At 48.5% G+C, this 18,964-nt stretch overlaps 1 protein-coding gene across 4 annotated transcripts in view; it reads right to left on the bottom strand.

The window, feature by feature from the left end:
* Positions 1-9,165: 9,165 nt before the first annotated feature.
* LOC129833659 (platelet-derived growth factor subunit A-like) overlaps positions 9,166-18,964 on the bottom strand; it is a 32,609-nt gene continuing 22,810 nt past the window's right edge. For 3 of the 4 annotated variants that reach the window (XR_008756092.1, XR_008756090.1, XR_008756091.1), the window contains 3 exons: positions 13,613-13,739; positions 12,636-12,767; positions 9,166-11,614 (listed from right to left, as the gene is read on the bottom strand). Coding sequence is in view for 1 of the 4 variants with exons in the window: in XM_055898375.1 (XP_055754350.1) it covers positions 11,601-11,614; positions 13,613-13,739 (141 nt within the window). In the remaining 3 variants the exon portion in view is untranslated. The remainder of the gene's footprint in view (positions 11,615-12,635; positions 12,768-13,612; positions 13,740-18,964) is intronic. The other variant, XM_055898375.1, reaches the window with a different exon arrangement.

Below are 18,964 nucleotides of genomic sequence, written 5' to 3'. Positions count from 1 at the left end.
TGTGTGTGTGTGTGTGTGTGTGTGTGTGTGTGTGTGTGTGTGTGTGTGTGTGTGTGTGTGTGTGTCCTGCCAGTCTGCTCATGTGTATGTGTGTATGTTCTTGTTTAACTATCTTTGTGGGTACCAGAAGTCCTCACCTTGATAGTAAAACAAGGAAAATATTGCCAGTCCCCATGATAATCTTTTTATATTTTAGGTTTAGGGGTCAGGTTTGGGTTAGAATTAAGTTTAGGGTTAGGGGTTATGGTTAGGTTTAGGGTTAGAGTTAGGAGTTAGGGTTAGAGTTAGAGTTAGGGTTAGGTACAGTATTAGGGTTAGGGGTTAAGGTTAGGTTTAGGTTTAGCGTTAGAGTTAGGAGTTAGGTGTTATGGTTATGGTTATGGTTAGGTTTAGAGTTAGAGTTAGCAGTTAGGGTTAGGTACAGTATTAGGGTTAGGGGTTAAGGTTAGGCTTACAGTTAAGATTAGGGTTATGGTTAGATTTAGGGTTAGGTGTTAGGGAAAATTGGATTTTGGATTGGAATCAATTATATGGTTCCCACAAAAATGTGTGTGTGTGCGTTCGTGTGTGTTTGGGGGGGGGGGGGGGGGGGGGGGGTTGTGACCTCGCTCTGCTGTTAATAAACCGTTACCAGTGAAATGGGATATGAAAAATCCCATGTTCCGGAGTTTTGGTTTCAGAGGGACAACCAAATCCATGTCCTCCCTCACACACATGGGTACATCTCTACCCTAACACTACTCCCCTCTACCCTCCCTCTACCCCCCCTCTACTTGCCCTCTACCCCCTCTACTCCCTCTATCACCCTCTAACCTCCCTCTGCCCCTTGTACTCCCTCTATCCCCCTCTACCTCCCTCTACCCCCATCTACTCGCCCTCTACCCCCTCTACTCCCTCTATCCTCCTCTACCCCTTTCTACCGCCCTCTACCCCTCTCTACCCCCCTCTATATCCCTCTACACCTTCAATCTCTCTCTAACCTCCCTCTGTCCCGCTCTACCCTCTCTAACCTCCCTCTACTCCCTCTACCCCCTCTACTCCCTCTATCCCCATCTACTCGCCCTCTACCCCCTCTACTCCCTCTACCCCTCTCTACCTCCCTCTACCCCTCTCTATCCCCCTCTAACCTCCCTCTACCCCCTCTACCCCCTCTACTCCCTCTATCCCCATCTACTCGCCCTCTACCCCCTCTACTCCCTCTATCCCTCTATCCCCCTCTAACCCCTCTACACCTCTCTACCCCCCTCTACTCCCTCTATCCCCCTCTCACCTCCCTCGACCCCCCTCTACCCCCCTGTACCCCTCAGTCCCCAATCAGGCAGGGTCACTAATCCACTGTATACATAAACGTTGTCCTGTAATGATAGCTGTGAAGCAGGGACAACACACACACACACACACACACACACACACTGCTCTACCCAAAGCTGTTTTCACAGGAGCCAAATACCTTAAATACATAATTAGCAGGGTCATTTCAGTGGGCCCCCCGAAAGAGACCGAGCATGTCAGCATGAGGGGGCCGGGAGGGAGGCAGGAGAGCAGTAGGGGGGTGGGAGGACAAAGACGCACATTCATGTCCGTGGCTCCGACAAACTGGCCACCGCCATCTTCACAGAGGAACCTCTGCCTGTGTTTCCTCAAAACCAGAGGCCGCAGGTTTGAACAACTTAAAAAAGAAAGAGAGAGCAGGGGATGGATGGATGAAGGGAGGGAGGGAAAGGGAGGTTAGTTATAGGGTCCGTAATTTGGGGAAGGAAATTGTCAAGGCCAACTAGAGGGGTCGGGCTGAGGGCTAACTGTGGTTGTCAGTCAAATCCCACCACTGCCACCAGGGAGCATCTAAACCTCATGACTCTCTTTATTTCCATCCATCAGGGACCTTCTGGATCAAGTGTCTCAGAGTAGGAGTGCTGATCTAGAACCAGGTCCCCCATGTCCATATGATCCTAGATCAGCACTCCTACTGTGATACAATTTATGAATACGGCCTTGATATCAGTCAAACAATTATCATATCGCTATATAAGACCACACTGGTCAACTGTAATACAAGGGTCTGTATTGACAACAAATCTCAAAGTAGGAATGGTGAGGTTCGCATTAAAGATCATAATGAATAAGATGATATGGTCAGCAGGGTACCTGATCCTAGATCAGCACTCCTACTCTGAGATAAAGTACTTTTTGAATACAGGCCATGAGCAAGAGAGACATCTTACAACCATGCCCAGTGCTTCAATCAATGTAGGTCTTTGAAAGAGAGGCTGCATTCTACCGAACTCAGAGAGAGAGAGAGAGACAGAGAGAGAGACAGAGAGAGGTAGAGAGAGGTAGAGAGAGGTAGAGGTAGAGAGGTAGATAGAGAGAGGTAGAGAGAGCAGAATTAGGCCGATACCCACTAATTATCAAAATCCAGAAAAGAGCCGTTAAATTCTACAACCACCTAAAAGGATGCGATTCCCAAACCTTCCATAACAAAGCCATCACCATCACAGAGATGAACTTAGAGAAGAGTCCCCTAAGCAAGCTGGTCCTAGGGCTCTGTTCACAAACACAAACACACCCCACAGAGCCCCAGGACAACAGCACAATTAGACCCAACCAAATCATGAGAAAACAAAAAGATAATTACTTGACACATTGGAAAGAATTAACAAAAAAACAGAGCAAACTAGAATGCTATTTGGCCCTAAACAGAGAGTACACAGTGGCCGAATACCTGACCACTGTGACTGACCCAAACTTAAGGAAAGCTTTGACTATGTACAGACTCAGTGAGCATGGCCTTGCTATTGAGAAAGGCCGCCGTAGGCAGACATGGCTCTCAAGAGAAGACAGGCTATGTGCACACTGCCCACAAAATGAGGTGGAAACTGAGCTGCACTTTCTAACCTCCTGCCCAATGTATGACCATATTAGAGACACATATTTCCCTCAGATTACACAGTTCCACAAAGAATTCTAAAACAAATCCAATTTTGATAAACTCTCATATCTACTGGGTGAAATTCCACAGTGTGCCATCACAGCAGCAAGATTTGTGACCTGTTGTCACAAGAAAAGGGCAACCAGTGAAGAACAAACACCATTGTAAATACAACCCATATTTATGCCTATTTATTTTAACCTGTGTGCTTTAACCATTCGTACATTGCTACAACACTGTATATATATATATATATATATAATATGACATTTGTAATGTCTTTATTGTTTTGAAACTTCTGTATGTGTAATGTTTACTGTTCATTTTCATTGTTTATTTCACTTTTGTATATTATCTACCTCACTTGCTTTGGCAATGTTAACACATGTTTCCCATGCCAATAAAGCCCCTTGAATTGAATTGAATTGAATTGAGAGAGAGATAGAGAGAAGGGGGAGATAGAGGGGGAGAGAGAGAGAGAGAGAGAAGGGGGAGAGAGAGAGAGAGGGGGGGATAGAGCGGGGGGGAGAGAGAGAGGGAAAGAGTGGGAGAGAGAGAGAAGGGGGAGATAGGGGGAGAGAGAGAGAGAGAGGGGGGGGAGATAGAGGGGGAGGGAGAAGGGATAACAAATTATTTACAATGCATTCAACAACTTCCACTTTGTCTCAACCCCTCCCCTGACCTCTGACCCATGAACCCTGACCCATCCATTGTCGGCCAGTCAGATGACAGCTTGCGTTCCACAAGAGGCAGACATTCCAACGGTCCGTGTTCACACTGGGAGGGAGACCTCCTTGGTATTGTTGATCACCACAAAAACCCATACACACACACACACACAGACACACAGACACACACAGTGACAAGCGCACACATACACGACACACCCATCATCACCCCTCTTCACACCTTGTCAGCTCCCAGCCCCATTCTGGCATTGATTATGAAACCATCTCCACTTAATGGTCCTCTACAGTCTGGTTCCATCCCTCCAAATACTGCACCATGCACCAACATCCTGAGTCCACTTTAGGCCTTTCTCCTTTCTCCTGTATCTATTTGTGTGTGTGTGTGTGTGTGTGTGTGTGTGTGTGTGTGTGTGTGTGTGTGTGTGTGTGTGTGTGTGTGTGTGTGTGTGTGTGTGTGTGTGTGTGTGTGTGTGTGTGTGTGTGTGTGTGTGTGTGTGTGTGTGTGTGTGTGTGTGTGTGTGTGTGTGTGTGTGTGTGTGTGTGTGTGTGTGTGTGTGTGTGTGTATTTGTGCATGTGTATGTGTGTGTCTGTAAATGTTGGAACATTGATGCGGGGACTTGCTTCCATTCAGCCACAAGATAATTAGTGAGGTCGGGCTCTGATGTTGGGCGATTAGGCCTGGCTCGCAGTCAGCGTTCCAATTCATCCCAAACGTGTTCACTGGGGTTGAGGTCAGGGCTCTGTGCAGGCCAGTCAAGTTCTTCAATACCGATCTCCACAAACCATTTCTGTATGGACCTGGCTTTGTGCACAGCGGCATTGTCATGCTGAACAGGAACGGGCTTTCCAAAACTATTGCACAAAGTTGGAAACACAGAATCGTCTAGAATGTCATTGTATGCTGTAGCATTAAGATTTCTCTTCACTGGAACTGAGGGGCCCGAACCATGAAAAACAGCCCCAGACCATTATTCCTCCTCCACCAAACTTTACAGTTGGCACTATGCATTAGGGCAGGTAGTGTTCTCCTGGCATCTGTCAAACACAGATTCGTCCATTGGACTGCCAGATGGTGAAGCGTGAACGCGTTTCCACTGCTCCAGAGTCCAATGGTAGCGAGCTTTAAACCACTCCAGCCGACGCTTGGCATTGCACATGGTGATCTTGGGCTTGTGAGCAGCTGCTCGGGCCATGGAAACCCATTTCATGAAGCTCCCGACAAACAGTTCTTATGCTGACATTGCTTCCAGAGGCAGTTTGGAACTCGGTAGTGAGTGTTGCAACCGAGGACAGAGGATTTGTATGTGCTATGTGCTTCAGCACTCGGCGGTCCCGTTCTGTGAGCTTGTGTGGTCTACCACTTCGCGGCTAAGGCCATTCTACTGCCAATGTTTGTCTATGGAGATTGCATGGCTGTGTGCTCGATTTTATACACATGTCAGCAACGGGTGTGGCTGAAATAGTCAAATCCACTCATTTGAAGGGGTGTCCACATACTTTTGTATATATAGTGTACCCCTCCTCCCTTTTTCCTCACTCCCTCCATCCCTCACTCCCTCCATCCCTCACTCCCTTGTTGAATGAACCCCTCTACACCCAGAGCATGTCAGATAAAAAACAATACAAACATAACATCTTCACGTTCTTGTCTTTCTTTGATATGTCCCTCCGTTCCGCTGACAGCAAAGCTGGTGTCCCTCCTCTGATCTGCTCTTTCATGTTCTCTTCTTTCTCTCTCCTCTCAGGGGTAATAAACGGGGTGTGTGTATCTGGGGGAAGTGGTTGGTAGGCGGCACTTTCATGTCCTCTAAACCCAGGATTAGGGTGAGCATCTCAGGGAGAGAGTAATAAAGTCTCCCCTTGGCTCTGGAGGATCCTGGAAGCGAGGCCAGTCACAGCTCGCTCCACAGGCCCCAGGAAAGCTCACATTTCCTCAACATGACTTCTGCCTGTCAACTCCACACGCCTTCTGGCTGTCCACTCCACACGCCTTCTGCCTGTCCACTCCACACGCCTTCTGCCTATCCGCTCCACACGCCTTCTGCCTGTCAACTCCACACGCCTTCTGCCTGTCAACTCCACACGCCTTCTGGCTGTCCACTCCACACGCCTTCTGTCTGTCATCTCCACACGCCTTCTGTCTGTCAACTCCACACGCCTTCTGGCTGTCAACTCCACACGCCTTCTGCCTGTCAACTCCACACGCCTTCTGGCTGTCAACTCCACACGCCTTCTGGCTGTCAACTCCACACGCCTTCTGGCTGTCAACTCCACACGCCTTCTGGCTGTCAACTCCACACGCCTTCTGCCTGTCAACTCCACACGCCTTCTGCCTGTCCACTCCACACGCCTTCTGCCTGTCAACTCCACACGCCTTCTGGCTGTCCACTCCACACGCCTTCTGCCTGTCAACTCCACACGCCTTCTGGCTGTCAACTCCACACGCCTTCTGCCTGTCCACTCCACACGCCTTCTGGCTGTCCACTCCACACGCCTTCTGGCTGTCCACTCCACACGCCTTCTGGCTGTCAACTCCACACGCCTTCTGGCTGTCAACTCCACACGCCTTCTGGCTGTCAACTCCACACGCCTTCTGGCTGTCCACTCCACACGCCTTCTGGCTGTCCACTCCACACGCCTTCTGCCTGTCAACTCCACACGCCTTCTGGCTGTCAACTCCACACGCCTTCTGCCTGTCAACTCCACACGCCTTTTGGCTGTCAACTCCACACGCCTTCTGCCTGTCCACTCCACACGCCTTCTGGCTGTCAACTCCACACGCCTTCTGGCTGTCAACTCCACATGCCTTCTGCCTGTCCACTCCACACGCCTTCTGGCTGTCAACTCCACACGCCTTCTGGCTGTCAACTCCACACGCCTTCTGGCTGTCAACTCCACACCCTCCGGCTACTAGATGAACTACAGGACAGGAGGATGCAGATGGACTACAGGACATGAGGATGCAGATGGACTACAGGACATGAGGATGCAGATGGACTACAGGACATGAGGATGCAGATGGACTACATGACAGGAGGATGCAGATGAACTACAGGACATGAGGATGCAGATGGACTACAGGACATGAGGATGCAGATGGACTACAGGACATGCGGATGCAGATGGACTACAGGACATGAGGATGCAGATGGACTACAGAACAAGAGGATGCAGATGGACTACAGGACAGGAGGATGCAGATGGACTACAGGACATGAGGATGCAGATGGACTAGAGGACATGAGGATGCAGATGGACTACAGGACATGAGGATGCAGATGGACTACAGGACATGAGGATGCAGATGAACTACAGGACATGATAATGCAGATGGACTACAGGACATGAGGATGCAGATGGACTACAGGACAGGAGGATGCAGATGGACTACAGGACATGAGGATGCAGATGGACTAGAGGACATGAGGATGCAGATGGACTACAGGACATGAGGATGCAGATGGACTACAGGACATGAGGATGCAGATGGACTAGAGGACAGGAGGATGCAGATGGACTACAGGACATGCGGATGCAGATGGACTACAGGACATGAAGATGCAGATGGACTACAGAACAAGAGGATGCAGATGGACTACAGGACAGGAGGATGCAGATGGACTACAGGACATGAGAATGCAGATGGACTAGAGGACATGAGGATGCAGATGGACTACAGGACATGAGGATGCAGATGGACTACAGGACATGAGGATGCAGATGAACTACAGGACATGAGGATGCAGATGGACTAGAGGACATGAGGATGCAGATGGACTACAGGACATGAGGATGCAGATGGACTATAGGACATGTGGATGCAGATGGACTAGAGGACATGAGGATGCAGATGGACTAGAGGACATGAGGATGCAGATGAACTATAGGACATGATGCAGATGGACTACAGGACATGAGGATGCAGATAGATTAGAGGACATGAGGATGCAGATGGACTACAGGACATGAGGATGCAGATGGACTACAGGACATGATGATGCAGATGGACTATAGGACATGAGGATGCAGATGGACTACAGGACAGGAGGATGCAGATGAACTACAGGACATGAGGATGCAGATGGACTAGAGGACATGAGGATGCAGATGAACTACAGGACATGAGGATGCAGATGGACTACAGGACATGAGGATGCAGATGAACTACAGGACAGGAGGATGCAGATGGACTACAGGACATGAGGATGCAGATGGACTAGAGGACATGATGATGCAGATGGACTAGAGGACATGAGGATGCAGATGGACTAGAGGACATGAGGATGCAGATGGACTAGAGGACATGAGGATGCAGATGGACTACAGGACATGATGCAGATGGACTACAGGACATGAGGATTCAGATGGTCTACAGGACATGAGGATACAGATGGACTAGAGGACATGAGGATGCAGATGGACTACAGGACATGATGCAGATGGACTACAGGACATGATGCAGATGGACTACAGGACATGATGCAGATGGACTACAGGACATGAGGATGCAGATGGTCTACAGGACATGAGGATTCAGATGGTCTACAGGACATGAGGATTCAGATGGTCTACAGGACATGAGGATGCAGATGGACTACAGGACATGATGCAGATGGACTACAGGACATGATGCAGATGGACTACAGGACATGATGCAGATGGACTACAGGACATGAGGATGCAGATGGACTACAGGACATGAGGATGCAGATGGACTACAGGACATGAGGATGCAGATGGACTAGAGGACATGAGGATGCAGATGAACTACAGGACATGAGGATGCAGATGGACTAGAGGACATGAGGATGTAGATGGACTAGAGGACATGAGGATGCAGATGGACTAGAGGACATGAGAATGCAGATGGACTAGAGGACATGAGGATTCAGATGGTCTACAGGACATGAGGATTCAGATGGGTACTGCTCGTCTCATCAACAGCTCTTTCTCCGTTGTCTAACCTTCCATCCTCTCTTCCTGTCTTTCATTGCACTGATCTGTCCTCGTCTCCTCTTCATCTGCACTGACTTGGAAGGTGAAGACAATATGGTGGAAACTCATCTTCATCATGGGGCTCCCGAGTGGCGTACCGATCTGCATCTCAGTGCTTGAGGCATCACTACAGACACCCTGGTTTGAATCCAGGCTGTATCACAACCGGCCGTGATTGGGAGTCCCATAGGGCGGCGCACAATTACCCCGGTGTCGTTCGGGTTTGGCCGGTGTAGGCCGTCATTGTAAATAAGAATTTGTTCTCAACTGAGTTGCCTAGTTAAATAAAGGTTAAATGATCATATATATATATAATTCTCCACTGGGCCACACTGGTTGAATCAACGTTGTTTCCATGTCAGTTCAATCAAGTTACATTGAACCAATGTGGAATAGATGTTAAACTGAAGTCTGTGCCCAGTGAGTAGGCTTTTTCACCTGGTCAGTTCTTTCAGCAAGGGAAGGACTGATTTATACAGCAACTGAGACAGAGACGTGGCACAAATCACACTGTACCAACTAGGACCAAAAACAGGACCCAACATTCTGTGTACAGTTTGATAAGCAGAATGCATTTATTATTGAAAACATAAATATATAAATTATAATCATTGCTGTTTTTATCCAATAGAGGCCCAAATAAAACATGGTAAAAGCTTGTGTTGTTGTGGTTCCTTTAGTTACTGTAAGCAGTGGTCCCTGGTCTATTGACAACGAATGAAGAAATGCACTGCAAAATGGTGGTGAAACTTCTTCTGATTTCCTTTATACATTTAGCACCAATGGAATCACCTTGGACGTCTGTATAGTGCAGATGAACATGTTGTTACCGCAACACCAAGCAGCTGCAGATACACTGTTGTTGCTTCTTCAGTCATCTATTTTCTCTCAACATGCCTCTCACCCGGGACTTCATCAAGTGCTGATCTTGGATCAGTTTAGCTGTTTAGATCAGAATGAATAAGATGAACAGCACTCCTACTCTGAGACATTTTGGGAAAGTGCCCAGGTATTTCTATTGATTCAGTGTGTGCCAAACGACAACCTATTCCCTATGTAGCGCACTACTTTTGGCCAGTGGCTCTGGTCTAAAGTAGTGTACTGCACTCTACGGGAAAGAGGGTGTTGTTAGAGATTTGGTGTCAGTCTCTCCATAAACAGTGGTATCTTCTTTTCTATCTTTCACTCATCAACAGTGGAACAGTCTTCTCCGTTGTTAACGTGTCAATGGAAGACTGCTGCTTGATTAACTAGGAAACCATTCATGTTGGTTTGTTCACCAACTCTCTCATTCAAGATGGACTTTGTACTCGTTCAGAACAACTTGTGTGCTGGTGGGGCGGACTGGGCACCATCTTATCAAAGGAGTGTGATGTGGGTTAAAAGTGGTTTCACACACACATTTATGTGCACACACACACATGCTGAACGTGTGTGTTCTGTTGTGTATAATGACGCTCTGGTTACTGGGTGTAACTTTTGGCTAGATAACAGAGTTAAAGAGACACAGTTCAACGATGCCCCAGATTGAGTCTTCCTCAGCCAGACTGATCTCAGATCGGTTTGTGCTGTCTTGCCAATGACTATATGTGTTTGCAGGACAACACAAACTGATCTGGGACCAGGTTAGCTCTATCCAGCTCTCTAGATAATAGAGTACAGCACTGCTGATGTAAGCCTACCCTACAGCACCAAACAGGGTGCACTGCTGGGGCCTTATACATGTCCTCACCCCCATTCCTGCACCATTTCCATGGATTACATAAAAGCATTCAACCACAACAAACAAAGAAATAACAAACATACTTCCTGCTTGAATATAAGTAAGCATAATATATATTTTTTAACAAAAATAAAGCATCTTCCTGTACTTGTACAGACTCTGTCCTCCCATCTCCTCCTCGCCACGCTTCCTTACATTTCCAGCCCATACAACTAGACTTGAGACTGTTCAGATAATATACTGGCACATAATAAGGCAACATTGAACATGAGTAACAACTACATGAACAAGTACAAACAACATGTGGACATGAAGATTCACTACCAGAGGATCAGACAGAACATGACTCTTACATGTCACAGAAAATATAACAATGTCTTGGAGGGAGAGAGAAATGAAAACGTTCACACGTATAAATAGTTTATTAGTAGCAATGAATGAATCTTCCTTTCTGAATCGTTCTGTAGTGTATATGGCGACTGGCACAATCCCAATAGGAGCAGATAGGGAAACCCAAGAGAGAGAAGCAGAGAAGCCATCTTGGAACAACAGGTCCTGACGATTCCAAACACTTTTCCCAACACTTTATCCAAAAGAGACAAAATGGGTGACCATTTTATGAGTTCCAGAATGTTCACAAGTTCCACTACAGTGTACAGAGAGTTCCGGAACAACAAGCAACACAACCAGTACCTTCTGCACCTCTCTACAACTTCTCTCAACATCTCTTTCCCTCTCTCTCTGTCAGTCATTGACTGTCCAGGCAAGTGTCACTTAGGCCAACGGCTAGGAACATGCAAGCCTCCACACATCCCGAAGAGTCCACTGATTGTCCCTCTCTGTGTCCTTTTAGGATCCAGTCAACAGATCCCCCATCGAGGCTTAATCCAATGATCCATCCTGGATCTCTCTCTGTGATCGTCAAATTGTCCTGTTTACCCAACAAACGACAACCCATCTTGTCCTCCTCCTCCTCTCTTTTCTGCCCAGCTCTTTATCGGCTTCACCATCCTCATCCGCATCATTGTTTGATTGGTTGGTTCTGCTGCGCTTGGCAGAGACCTTCTGCATTACTTTTTACGGTAATAGAAAAAAGCACCTTTGGCATTTTATTAACTTTTTTTCTCTTTACAGTAATCTTTGTTTTTAAAAGGCGGTAGGTGGTGTGGGGTGGGGTCAGGGAAGGGGGTAGGTCAGCAGTCCAAATATGGCAGCATCCTCTCTTTGGCCCCTTCCACACTGAAGTCCAATGCTGCTGGGGTCTCACCTTATGTCCACTGTGGAGAAAAGAGAGAGAGCTGATGTTAACATTTAGCATTTCATTAGCATTAGCCTGATGATTCTATTACCATTAGCTTTAGCATTACCATTACCCTCATAATTACTATTACCATTAGCTTTAGCATTAGCATTTCATTAATACCCATATTATTTGAACATGTTAGAGGTAAAAGGTGATATTCGTTCCCCATTTTGTTCAATTTGAACGTGTGTCATAAAGAGAGAGGGACAGACGGACGGGACGGATGGACGGAACAACGGACGGAACAACGGCTGGAACGACAGACGGAACATTGGACAGACAGACAGACAGAACATTGGACAGACAGACGGACAGACAGAACATTGGACAGACAGACAGACAGACAGACAGACAGACAGACAGACAGACAGACAGACAGACAGACAGACAGACAGAACAGTGGACAGACAGACAGACAAAGATGAGACAGAAAGAACATTGGACAGACAGACAGACAGACAGACAGACAGACAGACAGACAGAGACGAGACAGTCAGAACATTGGACAGACAGACAGAGATGAGAAGAGACAGTCAGAACATTGGACAGACAGACAGACAGACAAATGGACAGAGAGGATGAGAGAGAAAGATAAAGGACATAGGAGAACAAATACAGAGGAGAGCATGGGAAGTAGAGACATGTAGAATGGTACTTGAAATCAGATACACACAGAGACACAGAGACAGCTGGAGTGAAGGACAAACACTGGTCGGTGAACAAGGTGAGGTTGAAATACTCATTCATAAACTCATACATGCATAAAAACATAACACAAAGAGGATATGCAGTGCGCAGGCAGGCATAAAAATCACACTAAATCATGCAGCGACATTCACAGAGCGTGGCCCATTTCAGCCCTCCCTCTCCTCACACTGATTGGGTGTGGCGTTGATTGTGATCTGATTGGCAACCCTTTCTCTGCCCTGATTGGGCTTGTGACCAGCAGGTGGGTAATTGGTTGGATTGCCATGCTGGTGCTAAAGTCCTCCTACCTGTTGGAGCCGGGGGGTCCGGTGGCCGGACTTTGGAATAATGTGTTCAAGTTTATTATGTCGCCAATAAATCCTTGTTGAGCTTTAGCTTTTTAGGTTTCCTTTTTCTACCTTTAGCCCTAGTATGGTGGCCTGAAAACACAAGTTGGGGAGGGAGGATAGGAGGACAAGGACAGGGGTTAGCAAGAGGGGGAAGCAGCAAGGTTTACAACACAAAGAGCAGAAAGCAGAGGAGATAAAAAGCCCCCATGACAGAGAGAGAATTCAAGAGGATTTGAAATGACACTATAAATAGTTGCGATGACTTATCAGTCCACGTCGTTCCTCTTATCTCTTCCCAACGGAGGCTTTGGATCAAGGGGAAAGGATTGTTACCTGCCGGCCAAGCCAAGCAGCCTTTGGACACCCTCCCTTTACACGCATGCACACACACACACACACACACACAGTCAAACACCCTCACACACTGACACTATCTTTCTCTCAGACACACACAAGGGGCCTTGCAGGTTTGGCAATAGAAGTCTAGCTCGCAGGAGTGTCTGTTTTCCCAACAGGCATATACAAGAGGTCATCCAGTGCAAGCCAGAGAGCAAGCAGGCAGGCAGACAGGCAAGCAGGCAGGCAGACAGACCGACAGACCGACCGACGGACAGACAGACAGACAGACAGACAGACAGACAGACAGACAGACAGACAGACACAGACAGACAGACAGACAGACAGACAGACAGGCAGGCAGGCAGGCAGGCAGGCAGGCAGGCAGACAGACAGACAGACAGACAGACAGACAGACAGACAGACAGACAGACAGACAGACAGACAGACAGACTAGCAGTATAAAGAGACTAGGCGTAGGAAGGAATGACTGAATGGGGCGGGACTCAGATACTCAGACATCCAACCAAACAGTCTCTGAAGGTCATCTACGCTCCAATAAAGTTGTGATAAATTCGGTCGGCCTTAATATTATTTACCTGTGTCTGCGTCTGAGTGCTCGGTCACGTGATGTTGTGACGTGCACACACACTCCAGGTGGTCTTCTAACCTGACCAAGACCTCCTTCAGCTTGGGTTTCCTCCGCACATACTCCACCTTGGCCACCTGAAAGAAGGGAGGGAGAGAGAGGTTAACAACACTACCACAAGAACACCATTTAGGCTCGTTTAGGCTTTTCCTGTGTATCCTTCATTCACCTTTCACTCTTTCTCCATTGGCTAACATCAAGAGAGATGGATGAATGAACAGAAAGAAAAAGCCCTGCTCCCTCCTCCATTTCTCCTTCTCTAACGCCAAGAGACACAGCCACCGTCATCTCCCTCCTCCATTTCTCCTTCTCTAACGCCAAGAGACACAGCCACCGTCATCTCCCTCCTCCATTTCTCCTTCTCTAACACCAAGAGACACAGCCACCGTCATCTCCCTCCTCCATTTCTCCTTCTCTAACGCCAAGAGACACAGCCACCGTCATCTCCCTCCTCCATTTCTCCTTCTCTAACACCAAGAGACACAGCCACCGTCATCTCCCTCCTCCATTTCTCCTTCTCTAACACCAAGAGACACAGCCACCATCATCTCCCTCCTCCATTTCTCCTTCTCTAACACCAAGAGGCACAGCCACCGTCATCTCCCTCCTCCATTTCTCCTTCTCTAACACCAAGAGACACAGCCACCATCATCTCCCTCCTCCATTTCTCCTTCTCTAACACCAAGAGACACAGCCACCATCATCTCCCTCCTCCATTTCTCCTTCTCTAACACCAAGAGGCACAGCCACCATCATCTCCCTCCTCCATTTCTCCTTCTCTAACACCAAGAGACACAGCCACCATCATCTCCCTCCTCCATTTCTCCTTCTCTAACGCCAAGAGACACAGCCACCATCATCTCCCTCCTCCATTTCTCCTTCTCTAACGCCAAGAGACACAGCCACCGTCATCTCCCTCCTCCATTTCTCCTTCTCTAACGCCAAGAGACACAGCCACCATCATCTCCCTCCTCCATTTCTCCTTCTCTAACACCAAGAGACACAGCCACCATCATCTCCCTCCTCCATTTCTCCTTCTCTAACACCAAGAGGCACAGCCACCATCATCTCCCTCTCTGTTTGATGTATAACAGCAGCATTCCATTGGGGCTGATGTATTGGGTTCCGCTGTAGCGTTCTATGGCCTGGTGATCAGGTGTGTCAATATTGGGCAGAGGCTCAAACGATAGGGAGGGAGGAGGGAGTGACATGCACCATGAGGCCCAGTGTAGGTTCACCCTGGCTGGGGAGAGATGTTATTTTTAATTTAGAAAAAAGTATTATTTAATATAAAAAATATAAAAAATCCCAGCAACGCCCGTACGGACTTGGGAGAGGCGAAGGTCAAGAGCCGTGCGTCCTCTGAAACACAACCCAACCAAGCTGCACTGCTTCTTGACACTAAGCCTACTTAACCCGGAAGCAGGCCACACCAATGTGTCAGAGGAAACACCGTACACCTGGCAACCGTGCCAGCGTGCACTGTGCCCGGCCCGCCACAGGAGTCGCAAACCCTCCCCTAACCCGGACGACGCTGGGCCAATTGTGCGCTGCCCCATGGGTCTCCCGGTCGCGGCCGGCTGTGACAGAGCCTGGACTCTAACCAGGATCTCTAGTGGCACAGCTAGCACTGCGATGCAGTGCGTTAGACCACTGCGCCACTCGGGAGGCCTGGGGAGAGTAGTTTGAGAAGTCCCCCTCTGTGTCTGACCTGCTCCTCTACCTCATCTCAACTCATTTACTGTAGCCAAGCCTAACCCTTAACCCAACACTATCCCACACAGCCAGATCTTACACAGACCTCCACCTAAACTTCCATTCAATAACCACCAAGCCCAACACTGACTCCCCACCACCCAGCCACTTCAAGGGGCCTGTGAAGTGGGTGTTGTTGGGCTGTTGGGTGGATGTGTAAGCGGCGTTAGGTGATGCCTCTCTCTGATCTCTGATCTGAAGGCCAGGTACACAGACACACCCTGGGCCTGGGCCACATGGAGACAATATCTCAGGCCTCTGTGCTCTTCCTGGTCATGGCACGGGACAGGATATTGACGGGAAATCTCCTCACGCTTTCTGGTGTTATGAACAATCCTGTTATGCAGTCAGGACAGCTCACACACACATACACAGACACAGACACAGACACAGACACAGACACATACATACACACACACACACACACACAGACACAGACACAGACACAGACACACACACACACACACACACACACACACAGACACAGACACAGACACAGACACACACACACACACACACACACACACACACACACACACACAGATGGGAGAGAAGGAGAGTTCTTTCTCAATCCCATTCTGGCCTCCAGCCAAGTCAAGCTCTACCCAGTGAATTAGTCTCACAGCCCAAATAATACACCATTCCATTCTGATACTACATAACCTTGTAATGTTTGGGCCCTGCAATGACGTAACGTCTCGGAAACATAAGCCCAGGGTGAGACAGAGACGTAGGCTGAGCAGGACACAGAGTGGCCAGAAAGAGGGTAGGGTGTAAACAGCATCCACTATTCACCATCCTTCCTTTGAAACAGTGTCTTTTAGAAAGGGAGGAAAAGGGGGAAGATGAGGGATAGAAAGAGAGAAAACAGGGATAGAGGGAGTGAAAAGGGGGAAGATGAGGGATAGAAAGAGAGAAAACAGGGATAGAGGGAGTGAAAGGGAGGTTAAGTAGCAGAGGTATGCCGTGGGTAAACAGTGGACAATGGTGTCTGGACAGCGATCATTACGGTGTGTGTTTGCTCTTATCTCCGGTCTGAAGCAGAGGGTGAAAGGGCCTGAGCAGAAACTGAGTAGGGGTGGAGAGAGAGAGAGAGAGAGAGAGGGGGAGGGAGGGGGAGAGAGGGGAGATGGGTAAAAGAGAGAAGCGGTGGGAAGAGAGGAGGGAATGGGTGAGAGAAAGAAGAGGGAGAGAGAGAGAGAGAAAGAGGGGGTGGAGGGGGAGAGTTACACAACTGAATTCATTCAACCTGTGTGTCTTTCGCATAAGTTTGCAGAGGTGGGAGGTTTTAGATTTGTGTACATTCCGGGGACCATGTCGTTTTGGGGTGGGTTGTGTGTGTTTAGGGGGGGTCTTTAAAGGAGGGGGACAGCACACTGAACGTGATCATGGGTAGCATTAAGTCTCATTCATACGTAACCTATTTAACTCCGTCTAGTTCTGTTTAATCCTCAAGGACACCGGTGACTAATATAGGCCTGATTAATCGACAGTGTTTCCTGAGCAAAACAAGCCAAATGGAAACCCACTCCCTGTCACTAGCCAGTGTGTGTGACAGTGGAATCAGAGCTGTATGCTCACAGGGGCTGCAGCTGTCTGTGTACCCGGCTCCGCTGCCGTTGGTTACCAGAATGTCTAGGGGGTCAGGGGTCGGCCAATCAGAAACAAGGAGAATCAGCGGTGCCTGACAGTTACTACTGTGGCGGAGCCTAATGACAAATGATACACGCACACACAATTGCACAAACAAACACACATCGACAAGAGGATAAAGCGGTGTGTATGTGTGACAGAGAGGTCAGCAGTAGGCCTGTTACTCAACACAGCAGGGTTAAGGACACACAGAGCAGAACACCACCTAAACCCTTCCCTCCTCTGAGTGTGGGTGGTTTTCAACATGTCTCCACCAATGAAGTTACGGACTCTCCCTCTGCTCTTCCCACTTTGTCAACAGCAAGCATTCTCTTGCTTAGTCACTGTCTTCCTCTACACTTCTCATCTCCTCCTTGTCATTCTCTCCCTCCCTTCCCTTGTCTCCTTGTACACAGCGAAGGCACATTCCCAGAGTCAGAGTATGACAATAGACTGATACTGGAATTAGGAGGTGGAGAGGAGGGGGGAGGGGTGTGCAGTTCAGTACTGGGTAACACGCAAACAGCCCTGCTCCCTCCTCCACATCCCCTCTCTGTGTCCCCCTGTCACCATGTCAGCATGTCTGTGTCCCCCTGTCACCATGTGAGCATGTCTGTGTCCCTGTCACCATGTGAGTATGTCTGTGTCCCTGTCACCATGTCAGCAAGTCTGTGTCTCAGCCTGTGTCCCTGCCACCATGTGAGCATGTCTGTGTCCCTGTCACCATGTGAGTATGTCTGTGTCCCTGTCACCATGTCAGCCTGTCTGTGTCCTGTCATGACACTCTCTGACTCCCCAGAAATATTGACATTCATAGTAAAAAATACAAACAAAAATTGAACCCACTCAAGTCCCGTCTCAGAGCCCACCATCCCAGCAGCTAGACACACCATAGAAGACCCCATGGTGCAACCGAAGGGGCCCCACACACTCTATATATAAATCATCAACCTCTAAACTCTGTCAGAAAGCCGGGCCTGGGAAAGAATCCCGGCCAGGTTATGGAATGATATCCGATCCGGCCAGAGAGACAGAGCAACGGAGGGTTTAAAGGGTTTATGTAGTGAGCTCTGGGATAGAAGAGAAAAGGTAGGTCTCTTCCTGGTCTCTCTCCCAGTCTCTCCAGTCTCTCCTGGTTTCTTCAACTCTCTCCTTTTCCAGTCTTTCCTGTCTCCCAGTCTCTCTCCAGTCTCTCTCCCAGTCTCTCTCCCAGTCTCTCCTGGTTTCTTCAACTCTCTCCTTTTCCAGTCTTTCCTGTCTCCCAGTCTCTCTCCAGTCTCTCTCCCAGTCTCTCCTGGTTTCTTCAACTCTCTCATTTTCTAGTCTTTTCTGTCTCCCAGTCTCTCTCCAGTCTCTCTCCAGTCTCTCTCCAGTCTCTCTCCCAGTCTCTCCTGGTTTCTTCAACTCTCTCATGTTCTAGTCTTTTCTGTCTCCCAGTCTCTCTCCAGTCTCTCTCCAGTCTCTCTCCAGTCTCTCTCCCAGTCTCTCTCCAGTCTCTCTCCCAGTCTCTCTCCAGTCTCTCTCCCAGTCTCTCTCCCAGTCTCTCCTGGTTTCTTCAACTCTCTCCTTTTCTAGTCTTTCCTGTCTCCCAGTCTCTCTCCCAGTCTCTCTCCCAGTCTCTCTCCCAGTCTCTCCTGGTTTCTTCAACTCTCTCCTTTTCTAGTCTTTCCTGTCTCCCAGTCTCTCTCCAGTCTCTATCCCAGTCTCTCTCTCAGTCTCTCTCCCAGTCTCTCCTGGTTTCTTCAACTCTCTCCTTTTCCAGTCTTCCCTGTCTCCCAGTCTCTCTCCCAGTCTCTCTCCAGTCTCTCTCAGGTATCTATCCCAGTCTCTATCCCAGTCTCTCTCCAGTCTCTCTCCCAGTCTCTCCTGGTTTCTTCAACTCTCTCCTTTTCCAGTCTTTCCTGTCTCCCAGTCT

This window comes from Salvelinus fontinalis, chromosome 34 (genome assembly GCF_029448725.1).
Source record: "Salvelinus fontinalis isolate EN_2023a chromosome 34, ASM2944872v1, whole genome shotgun sequence".
Classification (NCBI taxonomy): Eukaryota; Metazoa; Chordata; class Actinopteri; order Salmoniformes; family Salmonidae; genus Salvelinus; species Salvelinus fontinalis.
Note: the sequence above shows the minus strand (reverse complement) of the source record. Positions and strands in the feature narration are given on the sequence as shown.